This window comes from Talpa occidentalis, unplaced genomic scaffold, assembly GCF_014898055.3.
Source record: "Talpa occidentalis isolate TD23 unplaced genomic scaffold, MPIMG_talOcc4v2.1 talOcc4.3, whole genome shotgun sequence".
NCBI classification, from domain to species: Eukaryota; Metazoa; Chordata; class Mammalia; order Eulipotyphla; family Talpidae; genus Talpa; species Talpa occidentalis.
The window spans coordinates 120,243,958-120,271,776 of record NW_023603184.1 but is presented as its reverse complement, the minus strand read 5'-3'; the positions used below and the strand labels follow the sequence as shown (position 1 = coordinate 120,271,776).

General features: G+C 36.9%; 2 protein-coding genes and 1 long non-coding RNA gene across 4 annotated transcripts in view; 1 reads left to right on the top strand and 2 right to left on the bottom strand.

Moving 5' to 3' along the window:
- Nucleotides 1–1,208: 1,208 nt before the first annotated feature.
- Nucleotides 1,209–24,214, bottom strand: LOC129144623 (coiled-coil domain-containing protein 150-like). Its single transcript, XM_037523748.2, has 12 exons — nucleotides 23,651–24,214; nucleotides 21,465–21,593; nucleotides 20,520–20,689; nucleotides 18,755–18,848; nucleotides 17,421–17,590; nucleotides 16,566–16,692; nucleotides 14,257–14,451; nucleotides 13,845–13,913; nucleotides 13,591–13,752; nucleotides 12,948–13,034; nucleotides 1,864–1,983; nucleotides 1,209–1,582 (listed from the first exon to the last, which is right to left on the bottom strand). Exons 1-12 carry the CDS (start codon nucleotides 23,966–23,968, stop codon nucleotides 1,466–1,468), a joined length of 1,758 nt encoding a protein of 585 aa, XP_037379645.1. The 5' UTR covers nucleotides 23,969–24,214; the 3' UTR covers nucleotides 1,209–1,465.
- Nucleotides 24,215–24,276: 62 nt separating this feature from the next.
- On the top strand, nucleotides 24,277–27,530 carry LOC119256059 (uncharacterized). The gene is made up of 3 exons (XR_005127620.2): nucleotides 24,277–24,506; nucleotides 26,728–26,821; nucleotides 27,371–27,530. It is a non-coding gene; the product is annotated as an uncharacterized LOC119256059 (long non-coding RNA).
- CCDC150 (coiled-coil domain containing 150) overlaps nucleotides 25,277–27,819 on the bottom strand; it is a 46,844-nt gene continuing 44,301 nt past the window's right edge. The window contains exon 15 of one of the 2 annotated variants that reach the window (XM_054699961.1): nucleotides 25,277–25,319. In XM_054699961.1, coding sequence (XP_054555936.1) covers nucleotides 25,309–25,319 — 11 coding nt within the window. In that variant the 3' untranslated portion in view covers nucleotides 25,277–25,308. The remainder of the gene's footprint in view (nucleotides 25,320–27,819) is intronic. The other variant, XM_054699959.1, reaches the window with a different exon arrangement.

Below are 27,819 nucleotides of genomic sequence, written 5' to 3'. Positions count from 1 at the left end.
AGATACCATCTCACACCAGTGAGAATGGCACATATTAAAAAAACTAGCAACAACAAATGTTGGCGAGGGTGTGGAGAAAAAGGAACTCCTCTGCACTGTTGGTGGGAGTGCAAACTGGTCCAACCACTATGGAGAGCTGTGTGGAGATTTCTGGACCTACTAAACATAGAGCTTCCATATGATCCAGCAATTCCACTCCTAGGTATTTACCCAAAGGACACAGAAACATCAATTCCAAAGAACACCTGCACCCCTATGTTTATAGCAGCACTATTTACAATAGCTAAGCTTTGGAAACAACCCAAATGCCCAAAAATAGATGACTGGATCAAGAAGATGTGGTACATATATACCGTGGAATATTACTCAGCATTCAAAAAAGATAAACACATGCAATTTGCAGCAACATGGATGGCGCTGGAAGGGATCATGCTCAGTGAAATAAGCCAAAAAGAAAAAGAAAAATACTGGATGGTCTCACTCATAGCAGGAATCTAGAAAACTTAAATAAGGTACCAGGAAAATGAATATAAGAAAGTGAAAATCAAAATCAACAAAAAACTATGAACCAGAGACACTTTTTGGGGGGTGGGGGGCGGGAAGGGAAGGATTGGGGTCAGAATGGGGCTTTTGCAATTGTATGGGGGAATATAAAAATAAAATTTATTATTTAAAAAAAATAAATTAAAAAAAATATTAAAAATCTACATTATGATCTAGAAATTCCAGCCCTAGGCATCTATCTGAAGACTATACAAACATTTTTTTGAAAGGAGATCTGCAGTCCTGTTTATTGCAGAACTATTTACAATAGGCAAGATAAGGAGCAACCTAAGTGTCCAAAAAAGTAGATTGCATAAAGAGAATGAGATACTTATACATAATGGAGTATTACTCAACTATAGAAAAATAAATCTTGCATTTGTGAAAACATGAATGAACTGTAGGGGATAAAGCTAAGTGAAATAAAGGAAAAGGAGACAGACAAATAATTTCACTCATGGACTATGAAGAAACAAAGTACAGGAACAAACCAAAACAAACCTGTAAACTGTAAAACTGAGGTTATTGTAGGTGGGAGTTGGGCATCTGGGGAGCAAAGGATAGTGAAGGGGTCCAGTGGACTCTGCTGGAAGGTTAACGGTACTTCAGTAGTGGGTGTGGTGTGGGAACCTGTACTCCTAAAATATTATTCTGGTTAAAAAAAAGCCAATCATCTTGCAACAGCATTTCCTATCATACAACAAATTAATATAAATTTATTGGGTGGAAAGTGGGGAAAGGAACAAAAAAGGTGGGATGGTTCTGTATTGACATTAAAGAATTCATGAAAGGGTCCAAAATCTTCAGCCCACATCACAGACTTCATGTTTTGCTAACTGTGGAAACAGGGCAGCCCTGGTTGCTGGGCTGGAGGAATCACGGTGGTGCAGCTATCAAAGAGGAAGGTCCTCTGTCCAGGATGTCACTTTCTGTCTAGTTCAGAGTGATGTTTCTTGGATGCAAGTCTAAGATTCTGCTTGTTTTCCCATCGGTGTAGCACAGACTGGCCGGGTATTACACCGTGCTTTTTATCTTGGTCCTGTTGGAAAGAAAAACACAAATATTGTTGAGAACTAGCATTAGAGCTTGATGACCTAATAGGTCTTTATCAAGATCATTTATTCATCAAGATAAATGGTTCTAACCTACACAGTTTGGGAGAGGTAGAACTTTTAAGAAATTAGTTCATTGGCTTTCCAAGTAGTAGAGAAATCAGAATATTACCAGAGAGTAACTGGATGAGAGAGAAATTCTGTATTAAGAAATACAAATATAAACAAATCCAGAATTGTTTAAGACAGCCACGTCTAAAAACCCTACCTCGTCTGACCACCTGCCATCCCGGGGAAGCCTCTGCAACCGATTTTTTGTCAGCTCAAGTTGTAGGCCATCAAACCTGCACTTAAACCAGCGGTGAGCTTCTTCCAGGTTAGCTGTTATCTGAACATATAAATGTTATCAAAAGTTACGACAAAGAATTACAAATTTTTGTATATTACTTTAATATTAAAAACCCACATGACCAATTGACAGTGACCTCACTGTCATACAGTAAGCTTAATCTACTATTTGGAAAATGAGGAATGGTTGTAGGGTAATTTCAAAATCCATTCTAGGTCTAAAAATTTATAGTTTTAAATGCCTTCCAAAAGGACAAGATTATAACAGAATACAGAAAAATAAAAAATGAAATAAACTGGGCCTATTTTACACTTCTGATTATTGATTGAACAAAGATCTACTACTAGTTCATGGCAGACTAAAATAATGCAATAAAATCCATATGCATGCTGGTCTCATGTTTTGTGGCTCTGGACTTCAGGTTTAATCAATACTTCACCATTCTATTATCTGTCATTAGGTAAGAATCTTTTTATTTTTGTATTGAGGTATTTAACTGACAGAGGCATACATGATTGGATATATGTATATATTGTAAAATCACCACCATAAACCTAGTTAGCATCAGTTGCCATCCACGCACATTTTTCTTTCTTGTGAGAACTTTCAAGATACTTAGCAACTTTGAAATATGCAATGCAGTATTAAGTTTATTCACCATGCTGTATGCATTACATCCCCATGAATTCTTTTGTTAACTTAAAGTTTGTATCTTTTCACTCCTAGCTCTCTGTGCCCATCTGCCAACCCTACCTCTGGTAACCACAAATCTGTTCTCTGTATTTATGAGCTCATTTTTTTATTGTAGATCTCACATACAAGAAAGATTATACAGCATTTTTCTTTTTCTGACTGAGCTAGCATAATGTCCAGAAGGTCCATAAATGTTGCAAATGACAAGATTACATTTCCTTTTTATGACTGAATAAAATTTCATTGTTTGTGTATGTGTGTACATGTGTGTATCACAATTTATCCTTTGATTTATTGATGGGCACTGGACACTGAGGTTGTTTCCATATCTTGGCTACTGTAGACAATGCCACAGTAAACATGGGAGTGGCATATACCCTTCTAGTTAATATTTTTTGAGGCAAATATCCAGAAATGGAATTGCCAAATCATATGGAATTTCTATTTTTAATTTTTTGAGGCACTGTCACACTGCTTTCCACAGTGGCTGCAGCAGTATACATTCCCACAGTGTACCAGAGTTCCCTTTTCTCCATTGTGTTGTGTTCTTCAGGTAGATACATGGGCATTTAATTGCTTGTCAACATTTGTTACTTTTTTTTTATAATCATCATCCTAATGAGCTGAAATGTGATGTCATTATAGTTTTGATTTGCATTTCCCTGATAATTATCAATTCAAGGCAATTGTTAATATATCTGTTTGGCCATTTTCTGTCCTCTTTGAAAAACATCTATTCATATCTTCTGCCCATTTTTCAATTAGGTTGTTTGTGGTTTTGCTATTGAGTTGTATGAGGTGTTTACATTTTTTTTAGATTATTAATCTCTTCTCAAATATGATTTGAAAATATTTTCTCCCAGTCAGTAGGCTGCCTTTTCATTTTTTTTCATTTCCTTTGCTGTGCAGCTTTTTGGTTTGATGTAATTCCACTTGATTATTTTTGTCATCTTTGCTTTGGTGTCAGATTAAAAAACTTAGCATCAAGACTAACTAGGAACTTATTTATGTTTTCATTCAGGAGTTTCATGGTTTCAGGACTTACATTCAAGTTTTAAATCCATTTTGAGTTAATACCTGCGTATGGTATGTTTCCCAGTTTCACTCTTGTATGTGGCTGTCTAGTTTTCTCCGCCATTTATTGAGGAAAGTCCTTCCATTGTAGTAACCGTACAAATATGTGTTTATTTCTGGTCCTCCAGAAATGTGTTATGCTAAATACCATGATGTTTTGATACTATAACTTTGAAATATAATGTGAAATCAGTGTGTGGCCCCCCATTTTAATCTTTCCCAAGAAAGCTTAGGCTATGCAGATTCTCTCGTGGTTCCATGCAGATTTTTAAGATTGTTTGCTGTATTTCTGGGAAATATACCATGGAAGCTTGAAAGATATTGCACTGGTTCTATAGATTGTTTTGGGAGTAGACACATGCTAACAATATTAATTCTTCCAATCCATGAACATAGAATACCTTCTCTTATGTCATTTTCAATTTCTTTCATTAAAGTTTTCAGTATATAGGTCTTTCACCTCCTTGATTATATTTATTCCCAGGTATTTTATTCTTTTTTGATGAAGAGCAAATGATATATATTTTTTTTTTAATTTTTTTTTTTTTATGGAGGCATGTTTTATTTGTTTGTTTGTTTGTTTGTTTTGTTTATACATGCACTGGGTACAGTCAGAAGCGCGGGAGGGTGAGAGAATTCACCAGAGCCAGAGCGGGGAGCAGAGCAGGCAGAAGGACCGAAGTACACTGCTGAGGGGAGCAGCGGGCGGCAGGAGAGGTCTGCGCGCCATGCGGGACCCTCCTCCGCTGGCCGGGGAGCAGCCGGGGATCGAACCGGCACCGCAGAGGCCGCGGGCAGCTTCGCAACCCAGTGCTCAACCACTGCGCCACCGGGGAGGCCCAAATGATATATATTTTATTTCAATTGCATTCTTAAATTATTTTAAATGCAGTAACATTGATTTATGTTTGTGTAGTACGAAGTATGGGCTCTCCCCCATCAGGCGTTGTTAGCATACCTCACCCACTACCAGGACACTAATATTTTATCACCATAGTCCATTGTGCTTCTTCCCCATCTTGCTCTCACCCTTTCCCCTTCGGTAGCCTCAGTTCTAGAGTCAGTTTTTTAGGGTTAGTTCTTTCTTGGCTTGCTTGATCAGACTCTGTTCGGTTTCCCTTTATCCCACATATGAGTGACACCATTGGCTATTTGTCTTTCTTTTTCTGACTTGTTTTGCTTACTTAACATAATCCCCTCTAGCTCTTCTCATATTTCCACAAATGGCAAGAGCTTTTAAGATAGTTGAGTAGTATCCTACCTTGTATATATATACCACATCTTCTTGATTCACTGATCCTTATTTGAGCACTTAGGTTGTTGCCATAGCTTGGATATTGTAACTAGTGCTGCAATAAACAGGGAAGTGCCTATTTCCCATAGAATTAATGTTTGTGTTCTTCAGGGAGATACATGGGCATTTAATTGCTGGGTGATATGAAACCCCTACTGTTTTCACAGGAGCTGGATCATTCTATTACCACCAACAGAGTAAGCATTTTCCTTTTTCTCTACATCCTTGCCAGCACTTGTTGGTTTTGGTCTTTTTGATATGGGCCATTGTCACTAGTGTGAGGTGGTATCTCACTGTAATTTTGATTTGCATTTACCCAGATGTAAGTGATGATGAACATTTTTTCATGTACCTGTGGTAATCTGTCTCTTTCTCATACCTGTTGGTGAACTCTATGAAGACATAGAGCTGTTCTCACTTTTCAACTGGATTGTTTTCTTTTTGTTGAGTTGTATGAATTCTTTGCAGATATTGGATAGTAGCCCCTTGTGAGATATATGGTGTGCAAATATTTTCTCCCATTAACCAGAGTGTCTTTTTTGAGATAGTTTCTTTTGCTCTACAGAAGTTTTTTAATCTGCTGTAGTAGTCCCAATTGTTTATATTCTTTCTTGTTTTCCTTGCTACTAGTAATGAATCCACAAAGACATCTCTGAAGTCTTTGTCATGGAGTGTTTTGCCTACATTTTTGTCTATGTATTTTAGGGTTTCAGGTCTCACATTAAAGTCTTTTACCCATTTTGAGTCAATTTTGTTATGGTGTGAGATACTGATCTGGTTTCAGTCATTTGTATGTGGCTGTACAATTTTCCTAACACTTATTAAAGAGGCTTTCATTGCCCCAGTGTATATTCGACGTCCCTTTGTCATAGATTTAACAATCTATATAATAGCTATGGGTTTATTTCTTAATTCTGTCCCTTTGGTCTTTGTGTCTATTTTTGTTTCAGCATTATACTGTTTGATTATTATATCTTTGTAGTACAGTTTGAAGTCTGGAAGTGTGATACTGCCATTCTTACTGTTTCTTGTCAGGATTGCTTTTGCTATCCTTATGTGTTTACATATGAATTTCAGTATTTTTGGTCTAATTCTTCAAATGACATTGAAACTTTGATAGGGATTGTGTTGAATCTGTCCATTACTTTGGGTAGGATGGAAATTTAGACAATGTTAATTCTTCCAGTTCATGAGCAGGGAATAGCTTTCCTTTATACAGGTCCTTTACCTCCTTTGTTTATTCCTAGATTATTTAATTTTGGGGGGAGGTGAAATTGTAAATGGGATTGCTTTCTTTTTTTTAAAGATTTATTTATTTATTTGTTTGTTTGTTTGTTTATACAAGCACTATGTACAGTCAGAAGTGCGGGAGGGTGAGAGAATTCACTGAGACAGAGCGGGGAGCAGAGCAGGCAGACGGACGGATGAAGTACACTGCTGAGGGGAGCAGAGGGTGACAGGAGAGGTCTGCGCGCCATGTGGGACCCTCCTCCGGTGGCCGGGGAGCAGCCAGGCACGAACCGGTGCTGCAGAGGCTGCGAGCAGCTTCGCAACCCAGCGCTCAACTGCTGCGCCACCGGGGAGGCCCTGGGATTGCTTTCTTAATTTCTTCCTCTTCTAACTCACTTTTGCATATTGGAAGGCAACTGATTTTTGTGTATTGATTGTGTAACCTGCCACTATTTGAACTGATTGTTTCAATTAGTTTTTCAGTGGAGTCCTTAGGGTTTTCTTTGTACATTATGATGCCATTTGCAAATAATGATTGTTTACCAATCTGGATTCCTTTTATGTCCCTTTCCTGCCTAATTGCTCAAGCTTAGATGTAAAATACTATGTTGAACAGTAGTGTGAAAGTGGGCATACTTGTCTTTTACCACATCCTAGTGGAAAAAATTATTTTTGCCATTGGGAATGATGTTAGCTATGTTTGTCATAAGATCTTTATTATGTGGCAATGTTTCCTTTTTCACCAGTTTTTCAAGTGTTCTCATCATAAATGGCTGTTGAATCTTATCAAATACTTTCTCAGCATCTACTGATATGATCATATGGTTTTTATCTTTCCTTTTACTGACATGGTGAATTATGTTGATTTATTTTTGGATACTGAACCATCCTTTAGTTCTTGGTATAAATCCCACTTAGTCATGCTGTATAATCCTTCTAAATGCATTACTGGGTTTGGTTTACAAAGATTTTACAAAGAATGAGCTTTTGGTTTCATTGCTCTTTTAGGATGTTTAATTTCTGTTTATTTCCTTTTATTTCCTTTGTCTATGGGCTTTTGGTTTTGTTATTTTTCTAGTTGCTTTGGGTGAGAAATTAAGTTGAGTTCTTTTTTTTCTTTTTTTTCTAAAGTTTTTTTTAAATATTTATTTATTTATGCAAGCACTGGGTACAGTCAGAAGCACGGGAGGGTGAGAGAATTCACCAGAGCCAGAGGGGAGAGCAGAACAGGCAAAAGGATCGAAGTACACTGCTGAGCGGACGGCAGGAGAGGTCTGCGTACCATGTGGGACCCTCGCCGGAGGCCGAGGATTGAACCAGCGCTGCAGAGGCTGCAGGCAGGCTCGCAACCCAGCGCTCAACCACTGAGCCACTGGGGAGGCCCTGTTATTTTGTTACTAAACCTTCATTTTCAATCTTCTGTTCATTAACTTTATTTCTCAGGGCATTCATTTGTTTTTCTTAGTTGTATATATTTTAGATTTCTGTTTTCTTTCATTTTGTTGACTTTCTCTATCAAGGCAATTTGTAATTCTGTACCTGATAGGAAGAACAGATCTTCAGTGTCTTTGTGATTGGGTTCTGGAGATTTAGTCTCTTTCTGTGATGGTGTATTCCCCTGCAGAATCAACTTGCCACTTTTTTTTTTTTTTTTTGGTCTTCCATTATTTGCTTTCAGGGCTTTCTGCTGTTAGTGAGGCTTCTGACCGGATGGCTCCACCTCCAAACTCATTTGGGGAGTTTATCAGGGTCTGTGTTGCCTCCTCGGGGTGTGCCTCCTCTCCCTGCCCTTGTCCAGTAGTCTTACTGGGGGCCTGTGCTGCTATTGCTGCCCCAGGAGTGCCCTTGTCTTGTTTCTGATCTTGAAGGAAAAGTTTTCAGCCTTTCACCTCTAAGTAAGATGTTAGCTGTAGACTTGTCATACATTAATTTTACAATGTTGATGTATATTCCCATTTTGTTGAGTTTTTATCATAAATGGATATTAAATTTTGTGAACTTTTTCTGCATCTATTCAGATGATCATATAAGTGTGCATCCTTCATTTTGCTAATGTGTTGTATCATATTGATTTGTGAATGTTCAAAAATCCTTGCATCCTTGGCATAAGTCCCACTTGACAATGATGTATGACTGTTTTAACATACAGTTGAAGTTGGTTGGCTAGTATATACATCTGTGTTGATCAGGGAATGTTGGCTTGTAGTTTTCTTGTGGCATTCTTGTTGGGTTTTGGTATCAATATAATGATAGACTTGTACTATGAGTTTGGATGTATTCCCTCTTCTATTTTTGGGAGCTTTGAGGAATTGTGTTAAAGCTCCTTTAACTATTAGGTAGAATTCAGCAGTGAAGCCATCTGGCCCTGAACTTTTGTTTTTTTTGGGAGGTTTTTGATTACTGACACAAACTCCTTATTGGTATAGTCATGTATAACTTAATGGCCAGAATACCATCTAAGAAATATGTTTCTAGGCACTTTCATTGTTGTGTGAACATAAGAGAGTTTACTTACACAAACCTAGATGGTATAACTAATAAATTGGCTCTATCTTCTAGACTATTGCTATATTAACTATTGCTATAAGCTTGTACATGTTACTATACTGAATACTGTACACAATTTAATGCAATGGTATTTGTACATCTAAACATATTTAGAAAAGGAAGAGTAAAAATACATTGTGAAAGAGAAACAATGATAAACATACACCATGGTGTATGATAAACATACACCATGGTGTAAGGGCACTTACACCATGAATAGAGGTTGCAGGATTGGAAAGAGCTCTTTGACATCTTACTCATTCACACCCAGGTTAACATTGATATAACTATAGTAGTTCTATTGCTTGGAGTATCATCTTCTGTCCCTTTGAGCCTGTGTTTGTTCTTATAGCTTAAAGAAGTTTCTCTGGGTAGTATGTATTTGGGTTTTGACTTTTAATCCTATCAGCTGTCTGTAACTTTTGATTGGTGACCTCAGTTCATTTAAATTTAGGGTGATTATTGACATAAAGGGGCTTGGTTGCCACTGTCATTTTACCTTGTTTTCTGATTCGATTTATTGCCTGTTCACTTTAATTTTTTTAGTTAAACGATCACTTTTCAACATTTATTTATTTTTAATAATTTTTTTAAGATTTATTTATTCATACAAGCACTGGGTACAGTCAGAAGCGCGAGAGGGTGAGAGAATTCATCAGAGCGGGGAGCAGAGCAGGCAGAAGGACCGAAGTACACTGCTGAGGGGAGCAGCGGGCGGCAGGAGAGGTCTACGCGCCATGTGGGACCCTCCTCCAGTGGCCTGGGAGCAGCCGGGGATCAAACCAACGCTGCAGAGGCTGCGGGCTGCTTTGCAACCCAGTGCTCAACCGCTGCGCCACCGGGGAGGCCCTCAACATTTCTTTTAAAGGAGTCTGCTGGCAGTGAATTCTTCAGCTTTTGTTTAGGAAAGACTTCATTTCTTGTATCTAAGAATTTTTTCGGGATACTGAAATTTTTGTCATTATTTTGAATATGACGCTCCACATTCTCTTGGCTTATAGTTTCTACATAGAAGTTTAATGATAGCCTGATTGGAGCAATTTAATGTTACATGCCTTTCTTTCCTAGCTGCCTTTAATATTTTTTGTCTTAGACTTTTTATAGTCACTGTCTTAATGTACATCTGTTTGTATTTAGATAACCAGATGTTCTGTCAGCTTCTCAGACTTATATATTCAGTTTCTTTCCTAGGTTTGGGAATTCCTCACTTATTTTTATTATCCTCAGACCTACTAAGTTTATTTCCATAGCTTTCATATCCTGAATGGGGTCCTTCTTCATGAGATGACTGAATTACTTTTCTGAGTTTTCATGTCTCTGAGGTTCTTCATGACAGCATTTTTAAATTCCCTAGCCAGTAGATGATTAGCACCCATGTCTTTGTGTTTGTTTTCTGAAGTTCTCTTGTATTACCTTGTAGTCTCAAGTTGCCTCGTGGTATATCTGCCCATTTTGCTTCTCTACCATCTTTTATTCCTTGCTTTTTAAGGTTTAAGTTGCTGTGGTAGATTAATGACTATCTTTCTCTTTTCCAATAGATGGTGCTTTTGATTTATATATTTCTCCTTTTTTGGTTTCTGCTGTATGTGCCACAGGCAAGCAGGGGATGGTGGGTGAGCTGCTGCTGTGAAATGGGGAAGTGCTACTATTGTGGATGTACTGGGAGAGGCCTGGTTTGTATCTGTGGCACCATTGTTATCCCTCCTATTTGCGTTGCCAGATCTGAGACTTGGCTGTTGCCTGTTGGTATACTTCACAAAACTAAAACAGATCCCAAGGGTGGGGGAGGAGTGTGGGATAGAGAAGTTTCTGTTCTCCTCCTGGCCCATGGTGGAGCTCCTCTCCTTTAAGTTTCACCTGTGTCAAGAGTCTGGTCCTACACACCACTTCTATTCTACTCTCCCCCAGGCCCTTTGGTTGGGCTAATGATCGTGCAATCTAATGCCACCATACTACCACTCTGCACATCCCTCTCCAACTACCTTTCATGCAGAAGCTTGAATCTCCCTGGTGCCCCTTTCTATTTTGTGTTGGTTTCTGAGGGGCAGGGAGTGCTTTAGCCTCTCCATTGTGCTGCAGGATTCTCAGAGGTGTTCTGTTATTGAATAGTTGTTACTTGCTCCTCTTGTGTGTTAGAGTGAAGCAAGGAATGCCCCATGTCACCATCCCTTAGTTTCATTTGTCATTCCTAGTGTCTTTTTAATCTCTTTTTCACTATGCTCTTTATTTCCTTCCCTGTATATAGTGATAGGTTGAAATTTTTCTTCTTGATGCATGTAGTTATAAAAACTTCCTTCTTTAGCACTTTGCTTGCATCTCATAAATGTTGGTATTTTTTAAAAACTCTTTTGATTTCTTCACTGACCCATTGGTTATTCACTAGCATGTTGTTTAATCTCCACATATTTGTAAATTTGTTATATCTAGTTTCATGCCATTGTGGATGATTATAATCTTTTTAAAGTGATTAAGACTTGTTTTGTGACCTAACTTGAGACCCATCCTAGAGAATGTGCATTACAGAAAAATGTATATAATGTTGCTTTTGGATAGAATGTTCCATATAAATCTGTTAAATGACACTAGACCAGATGAACTTTCCAATTTGAGTAACTTTGCTGGGTATTCTTGGAAGTTCAGCACTTTGAATATATCATGCCACTCCCTTGTCCTAAAAAGTCTGCTGTTAGTCCTTATGGGGACTTCCTCACGTAAGAGGTAGTCCTTTGGTGCTTACTATTTTCCTGTCTTTACCTTTTGACATTTTAACTATAAAGTGTCTTTTTTGGTTCTCTTTGGGGTCATTTTATTCATCTTCCAGATTTAGAGATGCTCTAAGCCATCATTTCTTTTACTTTTTCTTCTGGGGTCCCTTTAAAGGTAAATATTAGTCCACAAACATTAGTTTCACTTTTTTTTTTGCTTTCATTGGGTGAGTTCCACTGTCCTCATCTTTTCTTCTGCTTCATTTATTCTTTTGTTACACCCGCTAGTATATTTTTAAGTTGTTACAATATTTTTCAGTTCTATCACTATAGTACTTTTTCTCACACACACAGAGATAAACTCTTTATCAGGTAAACTGCATTCAGTTTTTAACCTGATATTTTATCTTGAAACATACTCCTTTCTTTTCATTTTCATTTTGTTTGACTACCTGTGTATTGGCTTCTGTGCATTAGAAGAATCAATGACTAGAAGAGTTGAAACTTACTTTCACTCCTGTGCGAGCTCATTTTTTTTAGTCTTTGTGATTATCTAAGCAGCCTTTATTTCTAGTAGCTCCCCCTAGTTGAATGTGTGCCAAGACTGGAAGATCTCAGTCAGATGCCTAGATACACACTGATTTAAAACTATTTTCTGAGAGTCTGGTTTTCAAAGTGTGGAAAAATATTGTGGGATAACAAGGGTGAGCCTTGGGACAAGGTTGCAAAATTGATGCTCCAGAGTAGTTTACAAGCTGCTTATGATGTAGAGGGAAGGTGCTCTGTAGGCTCCAAAATACCAATCCTGAAAGCTGAGAAGCAAATAGGACACTTTCTCACGAAGACTGGATGTGTGTTTCAGTCTGTGCATTGCCAAAATTTTTCTGATTTTTATAGTCTTGTGGAACCCAGGGACACAAGTCCTCCTGGCCTCCAAAGTCAGGTGATGAAGGGGAATCCACTGGGTGGAAACCATGAAAACCAGGGTACCAAAATGATTATGACAACCATCCTCTGGGGGAGTATATGAAGATGGTGCCCAACAGCCCCGAGATACATGTTAAATCAGAGGTCAGCCCTTCATGCTAATGTTTTAAGATAAATGAACCTCTTTCCACATAGTTGACAAACCTCTCAATTGGCTGTATTGGGTCCTGAGGTGAGTAAGTCTGAGGGGTGCAAGTCCTGTTGCATTTTAAAGCTACATATTTTGGTGGGTTGTCTCAGGTGAAAAGAGTTGGGGGGTGGATCATACAGGGTTCAAAATCTTTCACTTCTCAGGGAGAAACTCCAGGCTGAGTTCCTTTCCTGCCTGTTTTGGTGTGCTGTGAGTTCAGGATTTTCCTGCCATCTATATTGCTGCTTTCAATCAGAATCACAAAGAACTGCAATTTAAAAATTTATTAAGTTACTGGTTCTTGCTTTGAGGAAATGTGTCTATATCCATGGGTCTGGCTTACCTGTTCTGATTCTGCACTGGCCTCTTTCAGTTTATTCTCTGTTACTTCTTTACATTTCCTCAAGTGTCTGATAGTTTCTTCTAATTCCTGAAAACATGACACAAATATTTCTACAAAAACTTCATGTTGTAATGAATGGGAAACCAAATTTGACAATAATGATAGGATACTTTATAGCTTCAGGAACTACCAAATACAAGATAAAATTTTTGTTTTTAGTATATTTAATTTACAGGATATGTAACGATTTTCATGAGAAAAAGTAATTAACATCTCTTTCCAGAACGGGAGGGATACTTTTTATAGCAAGCACTCTGTTAAGAGGTCGATGATATCATGAAGTCCCTTTTCAGTAATATTATGTTATGCTTTTTATTAGGTTGGAAATAGCTCAAAGTCCTACAATAGCAATAGGTAGGTCTTTTACAGGGAAGACCCAAGCAGCATAAAGTTTCTGAAATTACGTTCAAAAGTTTTATGCAATTATTTTGTCTGTGAATTTTAGCTATTCTTATCATTTTTATTAAGTTGGCAACAGAATATGTGCCTTATTCAAATCTGTAAGTATCTTCCTAGAGGCTATGATTTTAAGGACTAAGATGAAGAACTTAATCTTTGAGATGAATCTTAAGAAATCTTTTACCTGGCACCGAGTCTCTAGTTCCTGCCTTATTTTCCGCTCTGTCTCTAGTCGCAGTTCTTGCTGTTTATTCCGTGCTGAGGTATCATATTGGCTCTTGGCCAACAGCTGCATCTCTTGCTGCAGGTTAGACATTTCCAATACAAATTTCTGAATACTCAATGACTGGTAGGACGCAAAGAGGTAGATAGTTGGTGAACCTGACCAAGTCAAGGATTTAATGTGATTGGTAAAGATAGTTTATGGAAATCATCTACCTGTTCATAGTTTTTTTTCTGATATTGATCCTTAATTAGCTCCATTTGTCTCAATTCTGTTTCTATTTGCTGGAAAGAAAATAAGATAATCAGTAGAAAGACTCACTTACTCTTTTTGCCTAAGGGATAACAAAAAGAATCCCATGAGACCCATAGTGATTTATCAGTCCTGCTTGGTTCTCCTTCCACGTGGTCCACTGATCCCGAGAATGCAAGTTTCAAAACATTTACACAGCAGAATTTCTGCTGGAAAAAGTTGCTCCCCCAAGGCAATCTGTGTACTTCCTAGTTATAGCTGTAATTCCCAGAGAATACATAATCCAACTAGTGCTCTGAAACCATCTTCCCTGGGCCCTGCCTGCTTGGATCCTTATCAGGAAATAAGGGAAAATCTTAGTGTTTCTCATACTACCTTCATTCTTTCTATATTCTGCACATTATTTGCCTTGGCTGACAGGTGGAGCTTAATTTGAGCCTTTTGATTCTTTATTTTCTCCTTGTTACTGTCCAGTGTCTTTTCTAGCTCTGTAACTTTCTGCCGCAGTTCTCGGTTGGTCCGGGACACCTCCACTGATCTGAAGTTGGCTTCATCAAGGGCTTTCTTCAGCTATGGAATGCAATGAAAAATTAGAACGCTTTTTAATTTTTTCCCCCTACTTGTTATTCTCCTTAGGACTTTCTTTTAAAAAAGAGGGAAGGGAGATTATAATACTATGACTGTGGAGCAACAGACAGATTAAGAATATATGTTCAGCATTTGTTTTTTTTTTTAATATTTCTGAGTTCTTTTTTTTAGATTTATTTATTTATACAAGCACTGGGTACAGTCAGAAGCATGGGAGGGTGACAGAATTCACCAGAGTCAGAGCAGGGAACAGAGCAGGCAGAGGACCGAAGTACACTGCTGAGGGGAGCAGCAGGCGGCAGGAGAGGTCTGCGCGCCATGTGGGACCCTCCTCTGGTGGCCGGGGAGCAGCCGGGGATCGAACCAGCGCTGTAGAGGCTGCGGGCAGCTTCGCAACTCAGCGCTCAACTGCTGCGCCACCGGGGAGGCCCCAGCATTTGTTTTTTTAAGGCATGGCTTTGAAGTGATATAGAGCTATTTTCAAATCCTGGCTATGCAACTTACTAGTCAAATGAGATGGGATAATTAACTTCCCTAAACCACATCACTGGAAAGTATGTGTATAGAATTCACATAAGATAAAGAATGTAGTGCTCTCAGTAATTATTACCATGTTTTAGTATTTCACTTATGTCACTTGAAACATCAGAAGTGAAAAATTATATGGCAGCTTATATAAATACTTGTCAGTTATTGACTCATTGACTGTGTTTTTATGGTATTGCCTTGTATTTTCAGTGGGAAAACAGCATAGTGCTTACTTAAATAATTGTAGAACAAAGAGGCATCTGAGAGGAAGGTGAAGTCAAAATTATTTATACCCTTTCTCTTCCTGTCAGTGTTGATCTTTATTAATACCCACCTAACTTCTTGTTAGATATTCCACCATTACCTCAATCACAACTTTGTCTAAAACTGACTACCCCTGACAACTGTCACTTTGTTTTCCAATTTAAACCTTAAACCTGGAAAATAGTTGTGATGATTTTTGTTTTGTGACTGAGGAAATTGAGACTCAGAAGTTATTTGCATACATAGCAAATTAACACATTGCTAGTAAGAGGCATAAAACTCTTTAAACACCTCCTGCCCTCAAGCCCACACCATTGTTATACTTCTTATTGAGATACTTATTAACTATTTCTGATGAAACGTTAACAAATTTCAGTATTTTGTTTCCCACGGAATTTAATTTTTACCACATCTTTTGTATTTCTATAGTGATTTTCAATTTACAAAGTACTACAAAAATAATGACAGACCATCTACCCCTTACAAATCCTGGGATTATTTTAATTCCTCCATCCTTCTTGCTCATAATAACACCTTTATAGATTTTTCTAAAATGGTCTTTTGACTTAATTGTATCATCTAATGACCTAAAACTGTTCTAATTCCTGTTTATGCTTGCTATTCTCTACTGCTGTCAAATTAACCATCCTAAAAGTATGCTTATATTATAGCACCCCTTCTCAGACACCTACAGTGCTCCACTTTTTCCTAACATATCACATCCATCATTCTGGTAGTCAAGGTCATCTGCTCTGATAGAGAGAGGCAAATTCTTTTCATTTACTCATTTATGTAACTAAGTTTTGTTAATTCTTTCACATAAAATACCCCAGCTTGCTGGTCTTAATCCTGTATTTTCTTTGCACTTCCCTTCTTCTATTACCCAAGCAGCCTTAAAATAGTTTCTAGCTGTCCAAGAAAGATTCTGAGTTTTCTCTACTTTGTCACAATTAACAAGAGCATTTAGCAAACATTTCATGTGTTAAGTGAATTGATGGGACAAATGATTTGATATCTGTTAATCAGATGGCAATCTCCTTATTCCTCTGTCCTACTCAGTTATGTCTCCAATGGATGTGCTCTGATCAAAGCATTCCTTTGCTGGCCAGGTAATCATATGTCAAACTTTTTTGGTGTGTCAAATTTACAAATAATGCAGAGATGGCTCAGTTGTATCTGTCCTGCTTGTCAAAGGGGAATTAGAAAAACCAAAGAACAACTAGTCATTCTCTGAAATCTGCTAGCTGGTTACATTCTCTTAAAAGACATTCTCCTACAGTTTTTTTGGTCCCTTGACTCCATACCTCAGTCACTTCCCGTTGTGCTGCTTTCTTCACAGCTTCTCTTTCAGTTTGAAACTGTTTTTTTAGACTTTCTATGCGTTCAGCATGCAATTCTGCTTCTATTTTGGATTCCTCAGCCATCTGTTCTCTATTTTGAAGAAGATACAATAAATTACCTTTGGAGGTAAGAAAGATATGGAGGGCAATGTGCAACTATCTCAAAAGGTGTGTGATTTATAAACTAGAAACAGATCTGTTACAAGGTGAACCTTACTGTATTAATAGAAGGGAAAAACCAGTTACTCAATATAAAGAAATGAAACCAAAAGAGTGGAACACATTCTCTTATAGTAACATGTTAACTAACTGAAAGGAATAAAGACCTATGTGCATAAGTTTTCATGAACTGTTATTATCTAAATCAAATTTACGCATACGCAGTTTTAGATAAAACCTTAGTGGCTTCTCCTGAACTCATGGATTTAACCTAAGCTCTGGTCAAAACTGCTTAGATGGAGTCTCCCATCTCAGTTACTGTTATGCCTTTTCCAAATCATGCTTTTAAAGGAAACAGCTGTTGGTAGCCTTGACAGAAAAATGAGGGTGTTCCTGCCAATCAGTATTCTTTAAAAATTGTTTTAACTTCATGTACAGAAGGTTGACACAGGATAAAGGAAGAGCTACAAAGGCCATCTAAATGAGCATACCTGGGTCACCTAGAATCTGCTGTTGCTCAGCTATGCATGGTTCTTAACATGCCTCTGCTGGGAGTACTAGCTCACAGTGAGAGAACTGTGTTCTCTGGTGTATGTGAGCAAGCCAGCTTACTGTCCTAGAGGCTCTTTCCTAAATTCAATGTGCTAATGTTGCCCTTACTTGAAGGTTTCCAAATTTTGTCTTTCAAATTCTTTGTTTTCCAATTTCTCTTGAACATGATCAAGTTTTGTTTGCAGATGATGATTTGTCTGGAGAGCTTGCTCCAGACTCATAGCCAATTTCCTATTGTCTTCTCTAGCTACATCAAGAGCATTTTGTAGAGGCTCCATCTGAAAGAAAAGTGTTTTTAATTCCACTGTAACAGATGAAAGTAATTGATGATATTGCATGTTCACTTCTTACACTGTGTCAAGTGTTGTTAGAACAATAATTAGTGGGAAACAGGATGTAAGTTTCCTGAAATATTTGACAACTTAAAATAATGCGTAGGAGACTCTTAGAAGGCTATGCTTCATTGGTCACTGAGAACTTTGGAAAATAGAGCCAACTTAATTTATTGTAATTTAAAAAACTAGTTAGATTCTCCTTCCTAGAATATTCTGGTGTTACACCTTAAATGAGGTTTTTCTAGAAAAGTGTATAACAAACAGTTGTTAATCCTTATCTATGAAATATCCACGTGTTTTATGTATATGCATATCACATGGATTTCCTTGCAAGTGCAAGTGTCCTTACTAATAGTGGGCTGACTCTAGCTACTTAAAAAAAAAAAAAAAGATTTATCCATTTATCTACACAAGCACTGGATACAGTCAGAGGCGCGGGAGGGTGAGAGAATTCACCAGAGTCAGAGCGAGGAACAGAGCAGGCAGACTGACAGGTAAGCTGCTGGGGGGAGCGGAGGGAGGGGTCTGGGCACCTGGGGCCGGGAATTGAACCCGGGGCCGGGAATTGAACCCGGCAGCCGGGAATTGAACCCGGCAGCCGGGAATTGAACCCGGCAGCCGGGAATTGAACCCGGCAGCCGGGAATTGAACCCGGCAGCCGGGAATTGAACCCGGCAGCCGGGAATTGAACCCGCAGCCGGGAATTGCCGGGAATTGAACCCGGCAGCCGGGAATTGAACCCGGCAGCCGGGAATTGAACCCGGCAGCCGGGAATTGAACCCGGCAGCCGGGAATTGAACCCGGGCTGCGGGCAGCCTCGCAACCCAGAGCTCAACCGCTGAGCCACTGGGGAGGCCCCTCTAGCTACTTCTCTCTAAGTGAAGTTCTAAGCCCTTACAACACCTGCAGTCACTTGAATTAAGAAATGAAAGGAACGTAGACCATATAATTGTGTTCCTGGTTTGCCAATAAGTGATTAATAGGCCCAATGTCCAAAACTCACACTTGAATGAAAAGAAAACTTGATTGTTTTGCTTCATTTTTTCAAAACAGTGATAGTACAATAAACCAAATATCAACATTTTCATCTATAAAACTGGCTTCTACCTCACTACTGTGCTGGGAATCCACAACAAGCATTCTGGCCTGCCACTGGTCCACTTCTGCTTCTAGTTTCTGCACTCTCTGTTGATTCAGAGCCCTAAAAATGGCAAGCACATAGAAAGAATGACTATGTGGATCTGAGAGTTATTTGCTAACAACTAGTAGTCTTAGCTCCAGGTTAAAAAACTAACGTTCTTGAGATTAAAAACCTGTCTCATCTATGACTCAGTTTAATACATTTGGCTATCAGTGAAAACTAATGACTAACTTATGGGCTTGCAATTTTATAATCTATATCACTAATAAGTAAAGAAGTCTTGACTATTTTGCATCCATCTTTATATAATATAGGTATCCTCCTGGCCTACTGTAAAAGAGTATTTACTGTCACTATCAAACAACAAAATTGGTATTATGTACTATACATATGTATACAATTCTGTTTTTAAAAAATTTGATTACAGATCTGATCACATTATTGGTGAGGCTGCTAATATGACCTGTTGATTCCCACAAAACCTAACTTTAGTAATAAGCTCGCTTTTCTGTGACAGCCTCACTTATTTTCCAATTCCGCCTGCTGACATTTAATACCATGAGCTCTACTTTCAAATGCTCCTTAGACTCTATTGTATTTTAATACTACTTTTGTATGCAATTGCTACTTGCCAGTTTTCTGTGTTTCTGTATTTCCTACTTAAAAAAAAAAATTGGCAATAAGGTCATTGTCCAAAGTAGGGACAAATTTTGATACAAAGGTTGTAAGCACAGGGTTATTTACAATAGCAGTACAAATACAATTCTGATTAATAGCAGGTAAACAGGAAAGTAACACATGGCATATCTGTGCAATAAGAGCTCAAATTGCCAATTAATTATTATAGTTGATAATTATATTATTATAGTTGATATTTAGCTATGCTAAATAAGGGAGTTTTGTAGTTAAGATTAGGCTTTAAACTCATACCTTAGGTATGCCTATAATAGCAGGGTTAAATCCTACCTGTTGTGAACATGAGCAAATTACTCAGGATGAGAAAGTGTTTTGATATTAAGGCACTGAACAGACTGACAAATTCATCAAATGTTATTCTGCAGGTTATAGAAGTCTACTGTTATATAATTAAAAAATTCTTATACAAAATATGTTACCTCTATATGGACTGGCCTGCTGTTGAGATTTCTTCTTGTAAATACAACAGCTATCTAGAATTTTATTGTGGATGGTGAGCTTTATTTTTAATACCATTCCAAACTTTTGAGATAATGTATAAAAAAAGTAACTTGTTCTCCCATAACATACAGAAGCAATATGGCACCAATATATACACTATATTTTAGAGGTCTTATTAAATTCAAACCATTTGTTCATTAACCTAAAAGGACGACTTTCTTATATTAAAAAAAATGGCTAGAAGTAGTTCTCAGAATGACTCATCTCCAATTATTAATATAGAAATAATTGGACCAATTAATTAAAATCAAAGTGGGCACTGAACTTCAATTATCTTGATGATTACTATTCTGTAGACCCAAGGGCAGGTTTAAATGATGTAGGAAATAGCAAGGGTAAATATATAATTTCTAGAATGCATGCTCCTTCACATCACTACAAAATACAGGAATTTTTGGAAATCTTATAATACCACATTTTCCCCTAACTTGCTAGTTCTTTAAACACCATTTTCTCAGTGACATCTTTTCCTTTCTGCATACTGCTTCCTACTACAAAGTAGCAGAAAAAAAAAATACAAGTAATCTCAGGTACCTTTCTTTCTTGAGGCCTGCAATCTCTGAATCCCTCCGCCCAAGCTCTATTTGCACTTTTTCCAAGGCTCCTTGCATTTTACTGTGAGAAGCCAGCACATTCTCCAACATAATTGTAACTTTGCAATTGTCTTCTTTGGCCTCTGCCAATTGACGCTGAAAATTTCCCACCTAATAGAAAATAAGAATCCATTCTGGTTATTATCTTGTTGAGTACCATTACTCCTGAAGAGTATGGAAGCCAGATCATGGTAGAATGCTCAGAAAAATAAAGTATATTTTGCTTCTTAAATTACTGTGACTTTGAGAAAATGAAAGCTAGGCCTCAGATCCTATGAATAAAACACTGCTTCCTAACTATGGTCATGTCACAGCATTTATAGTAACTGGAGATTTTGGAATCAACAATTTCTTGGGCCTAGAGGTGATTCTAGGCTGACCTCCTCTGACCTTGCTCTGTTATGATGGGGGCAGGAAAGGGGACCATATCTGAAATCAGAATTTATCTGAAGAAAAAGTCATTATGAAGATGTGTAAGCTCCTGAAGAATGATGTAACTCACAGCTCTCTTTAGAAGGCAAAATCTTAGTACCTGCTTGTCAAGTAGTTTGGGATATGATGTCTCTTCCCACTAAGCATACACGCTATTAAGTAAAAAGCATTTAGTGTTTTAACATGAAATCATAGCAGTTATCACATCAGTAGGAGGATAGTATTATCTAGGTCAGATGTGTTTTAAAAAGAAAAAATTAAAATTTGATTAAGACAGGAAGTTAAAAAAATATCGGAAGTTTTTCTAAAATTGTCTTTAGGGAGGGAAACCCTCCTCTGACCAATCCTCATTCTTTCCTGCTGAAAGTAAGGGAAATGAAGAAATATGCCTTGTGAAAGATTTCATAAGCACCTCATCTCAGTAACAGACTTTCAGAAAGTATTGATGCCTTGCCTTCTTGCTCTCCCTGTCCTCCAAAGCCTCCAGGTCCTCTTTCAACTTTTGGCTTTCTTTCAGGGCTGCATCTCGACACTTCACTGTTTGTGAGAGCGCCTCTTCATTCTTTTCAAGAATGGATTTCACCTTAGAAAAAAAGAAATAAGTGACTTTCCAAAACACAGTAAATAAACAGTAATTTAGAAAAAAACTTAAAATGTTTAAATATGGTGATCCACTATTAGAAATAAAATCTAGCTTTTTTAGTTATTCTATATGAATACTTTTCTCATTCATTTTATATTTCATTGTTTTCCTCTAAGGGATTTTTGAGAATTTTTAATAATATTCTGGAGATAAGATTTGTCAGATACATGATTTGCAAGTATTTTCTCCCAGACTGTAGCTTATCTCTTAAACTGTTAATTTATCAAATTGGATCAAATCTAAGAAATCTTTGTATATAATCTAAGATCACATGTATTTCTGAAGTTTTAGTTTTAACCATTTTGAATTAATATTTTATATGGTCTATGGCATAGCTCCAAGGGTTTTGTTTGGTTTTCTGTGTAGATATCTAATTGTTCCAGCATTACTTGTTTAAAAGACCATCCTTTATTTTCTCTTTTGCTGAAAATGAAATGTTCAAAAAGGGAAAAGTGAAATATCTCAGCCAACTCATTGATTCATCTTAGAGATATTCTAAGCATGTCAAGTGAATGCATATACATACAGTAATCCCCACTTATTTGTAGAGGATAGGTTCTAGAATCCTAAAGAATGTTTGAAATCAGATAGTAGTGAACCCTATCCATATATGCTGTTTTTCCTTCTACATACATACATACATACCTATGATAAAGTTTGATTTTAAATTAGGCACAGTAAGATATTAACAGTATTGTTACAACAATTATACTATAAAGAGTTATGTGAAATAGTTACATGAATGAATTTGCTTTCAAATTATCTTATTGTACACAGTATTTTTGGGTCCCAGTTGATATGGGTAACTGAAACTGCAGAAAGCAAAACTACAGATAATGGGGACTTTGTGTCCAAAAAGGGTACAGGGATAAAGACAACAAATAGTAATACGGGTTTTCTGAACCTTGATTGTTTTAACTTACTTTTATATTTAGATATATATTTTTAAGCATTATTAGAAACTATCCATTTCTAATATAATTTTTTAAGCCACTCTTATTGATGGTTGCTGCTAGTCTTTTGCTACTAATAAAGAACACTTCAGTAAGTATGTCATATGTACAAGCTAGTATATCTGTAGGAAAAGTCCTGAAAGTACAATTATGGGGTGAAATTATACCATTTTACACTCCCAATAGCAACAAAGGCCTTTCTTCCCATATTTCTCACATTATTACACTTCCTTAATACTTTTAACCTGTAACATTTGAAATACTTGAAATTTTGGGTTACCTTGGTGGCCTATGGGTTAAGTTTCCATGCTACCTCTGAAGGCCCACCATTGACAGCCTGAGTTTGATACCCGGCCAGGGAGCTAACCCACATAGCTCAACAGACCTTTCCTGTCTCGCCCGCTGCTCCCCTCAGCAATTTCAGAATATTTCAGAGTATCTCCCTGTTCTGTTCCCCACTCTGTCCCTGGTGAATGCTGGCACTTCTGGCCTGCACTCAGTTCTATGCAAAAATAGATAAAATCTAAAAAAAAAAAAAATACTTGAAATTTTCTAAAAATCCAAGAATAGTACAAAGGCAACCAAATTTCTGAAAACCTACTGGATTTTTTTCCAGAAAAGTACACACTGTTTTAAAATAAACTACTACAGAACTTGACAAAAAGTGTTTAAAGAACAGTGTACTCTAGACAATCTAGTAACTTCTACTTTTGAATAGCAAGCAAAGATGGATGTTCTAAGTTTTCTTTCTGGTTTCTAATAATGTATATCTATTTTAAAATCAGGCTTTATCCAAACAATTTACCAATCAAGGTAGATATTTTGAATTTAAACTAGAGCCTTATCAAATCAAAATCAGATTTACATGCTCTCAATGATTATTGTCAAAACTGATATATCCATGTACACTATCCGTTTTTCCTATTTGTGAAGAAAAATTTTCCTTCTTACTCATGCATCCAAACATCATTTTTCTGAATTCTTACACTTTTCCTCATTGTATAAATAAAATGTCCTTAAAATTTTATTTGTGGTCTCACTTACCGAATCCCGTTTAAGATTTGGTGGATCATTTATTAATGGTCTTGAGGCAAGAATGTCTATTTTTCCTTCTAGTCTTCCCTCCATGGTTTTAATAGCATTCAAAAGAGTCTTTAGAGATATTCTAGAGTCTCCTATCTCCTGAGACGATTTCATAGAAGGCAAAGTAGGTGCAAAGGTCACACGTCTTGTAGAGTTTGGGATAACACTGGGCAAACCAACTGATGTTCTTTCCTTTACATTGTTTACATGGGGTCTCCAGCTTTCAAGGAATTTTGAAGATGCAGGCCTCTCAGGAGATTTCCTTTTTCTTGGAGGCATCACCAATTAAAAACAATAAAATCAACTAAACCTAGACTTATTTTTCAACGAGTGCCCCCTTCCTAGAAGAAACACAATGTCTAAATGAAGCCACAATAGAAACTATTTGAAAATGTGTTCCTTTGTTTCAGAATAAAGAAATCACACTGTGAAGTATGTCCTAGTGAATAAAACAGACCTTAATCCAAACTCCCTATAGGAGAGGGTATCTACTAAGGCCTCCGTTTACCAACTTTGTGACCTCATCACTCATCAGTATAGTCAGGTGGTTAGAACCCAAACAGTAATCCACCTGAAAACACATTCCAGTTCCTTGGTTACCAGGGATTACATATACAAATGTTGTAGATACAAAAGTTACATATGTTAAATTGATAGTTGGAGATTTTTTTTAAATCATTGAATCATTTTGTTTGGGTAACACACTCCTGGATTATTTTCTTCCCTGAATATCTTAGTGGTCTAACTTTATTCATTTGTTAAAATGCTTACGTGACCTACAAAAGGGTCTTGGCTTTAATAGTCAACATGTTGACAGGTAAGCACCTTCACCACTACTAATACTTTTTCAAGTTAGCTGCCAGTTGTGGATTTATATCTGTCTAAAATTTTTTTTTTAGATTGATTTTTATTTATGCATACAAGAACTGGGGTGTAGGCCAGAGGTGCAGGGTGTGAAAAGATTCACCAGAGACAGAGTAGGGAGCAGAACAGGCAGATCTACTGAAATACACTGCTGAGAGAAGCAGGGGGCAAGACAGGAGAGGTTTGCTGTGCCATGTGGATTAGCTCCCTGGCCAGGGTTCAAACTCATGCCAAAGTGGCTGGTGATAGCTTGACAGCCCTGAGACTTTAACCCCTGTGCCACCAGCAAGGCACACATCTGTTTAAAGTTTTAAGGCACAAATTAAAAACCACTTCCTCTAATGTAAGCATTTCATGATATTTTCATTCACTGATACTTCCTGTGAATGCTCACAATACAATCTATTTTGTTTGTGCAAGTTAACTTTTTCATTCTATTTGAGTACACTCCTAAGTGTCCAGAGTATAAATAGGTTGAATGTCCCAATTCTGCTTCAGGAATCTTTTATGAATTCTTCAATGGTTTAGCAGAACCTAGTACATAATGGGGTTTAAAAATGTTTGTTGAATTGAGTCAAATGACAGAATATCTCTTTCTGGGACTGTATGGAAGGCATCAATTTCAAAAGTAACAATCTGTTTCAGCTATTAATCTCACCTGAGCATATTTGCCCTCTAGAGTCTTATTTAACTTGCGTAGATGATCATTCTGTGAATTAGTTTCTGTAAAAGAGTGTAGTTGTTCTTCTAGCTGTTTAACTTTTATCTAGGGGGGAAAGAAAAATAAGCATTATTAATGAGATACATTTATATACTTCAAAAGAAAATGCATATTTTGCAAAAAGTCAGAATTATTAAAACGTGTATAAAGCAATCCCAAGTTTTTCTAATCACTCAAAGAATGCAATTTCAATTCATATAAAAGTAGACAATAGCCATTTACATATACTGAGGTAACTAATTTGGTTTCTATTGCCTATGGAAATTCCAAATTGACATGGCTTATGAATGCAACTGATACTTTGTGAGTAAAGTATTTTGACTTTAAGGGGATTATGATAACTAACCTTCAAAAAGGCACCTACATCCCTATGTTTATAGCAGCACTGAGCACTATTTGCAATGGGTAAGCTATGGAAACAACTCAAATGCCCAAAAATAGATGACTGGATCAAGAAGATGTGGTACATATACACAATGGAATATTACTCAGCAATCAAAAAAGATAAATTCATGCCATTTGTAGCAACATGGATGGACCTGGAGGGGATCATGTTCAGCGAAATAAGCCAGATAGAAAAAGAAAACTACCAGATGGTCTCCGTCATAGCAGGAATTTAGAAAACCTAAATAAGGGACCAGGAAAAAGACCAATTATAATAAAGCAAAATCAACAGCAACTATAAACCAGAGACACACTAGGCGCGGTGGGGAGGGGAGGAGGGATTATGGTCAAAATAAGGGGGGGTGGGAATTGTATGGGGACTATAAGCAAGATGAAAATGCATACATTGTATCAAAATGAAAAATGATGTAAAAAACCTTTTTGAGTATGGATAATTAGAATTGTCAGTATGTAAGAAGGAACCTTAGAGTCTTGTGTTTTACTGACAGAATTATAAAACTTTAATGTTGTCTGAATTATATTTTAAAATTAATTTGTAAAGATGACTACTCACATTTTTCTCTTGAAAGGAAATTATCTGGGAGAATAAAAATCATTAATATATACTCACAAATCTCCAAAGTTTTCCATATTTCTTCCTCTGAATCCCAACACACTCAAACAAATCAGCAACAAACATTACTTAAATCTATCCTTTCCAGGTTCAAGCCTGGAAAAATTTCATCCAAAATCAAGTTTACCCTCTCTTAGTATCTTCTCTTGATCCATACTTCTGGAGGGCATTCTCCTCTGGATGTAGCTACTGGACATTTTGAGGAACTACAAATTTGTGTGTGTGTGTGTATTTGGAAAGGCAAAGTAAAAATTTTACATTTTGTCTCAGGAATATCTCTTTTTCCATTAGATTGGTCTTTCTCATCTTTTGCTCTTTTTTGCTATATAGTACAAAACATGTGCTGTGCTCCCCTCCCCATTTAAAGTTCCCAATAAAGAAAAGTATTGATTCAACAACTATTCTCATTTTAAACAAACTGCTGTTAACCTACAGAACTCATGAAAAATGGACTGATTTAACTCTGAAGACTTGAAATTTGCCTTGCTTCAAGTACATCAAAATATCCTTCTTTCACAATATGTCTCAGGTAATTTATCCTATCCTCAGCTTTTGGTTACTTAATAAATGCCCTGAAATTTGTGAGATGGCATGTTCTATGAAGAACTTTCATTTTTGTATGTTGCTTATTTGGTATAATTTCTAATTCAGGACATTCAAAATGAGAAAGAACACAAACAAAAATCCTGCTGTCTCTCAGACGTCTGGTGCTTGTACGATCATTAAACTCCAGTCAGCTTCCATAGTTAGCATCTAGTTTCTGGATTACGAGTGATTTAGATCATATCCTCATACTGTTTCAAATAATCTTAATATAAATGTGTACATGTATATTTTTATATATAAAACTAAAATACATAACACTATAACTGTTTTTATGTAATTTTTAAAATTCATATGGCAAATTTAAAATAAAGCAGGACATATTTTATCTCCATTGTAGTTTAAAATGAACTTCAGATTTAAAACAACCTGAATTGCCAAAGCTATGCATTTTAATCAAAAGTATGAAAATACACTCTAGAAATAGGTTATTTCAGTGTAACATCTTTTTAAAACTCTTACCTAATATTCACAGAATGGAATACTGTGCAAGAGTTCAAACCAAAGAACTACAATGATGAAGAACATGAATGTATCTCACAATTATAAAGCTGAATGAAAGAAACAAGACACACAAAAATATCTATTTCATTATTATATGAAGCTCAAATACAGGTAAAATTAATCTGGGGTGTTAGGAGTCAGGATGGTAATTACCCTTTTTAGGGGATCTGATTAGAAAAAGCTATATGGTGGTTCTGAGTGCTGATCACATAGTAGGCAGCTTTGCTTTGTGAAAATTCATTAGGCTATGTACTTTTCTGTATATGTGTTACAGTTCAACAAAAAGTTTACTAAATCAAAGGAAAACAAAATCCTTACCTAATAGTTCTAAACTCACAAATGCATTCACTTATTAGGGCTAGGTAGCAAATACAATATTGAAGCCAATTGGTGTAAAAGTGATAGGGCCAGTGGTAGACT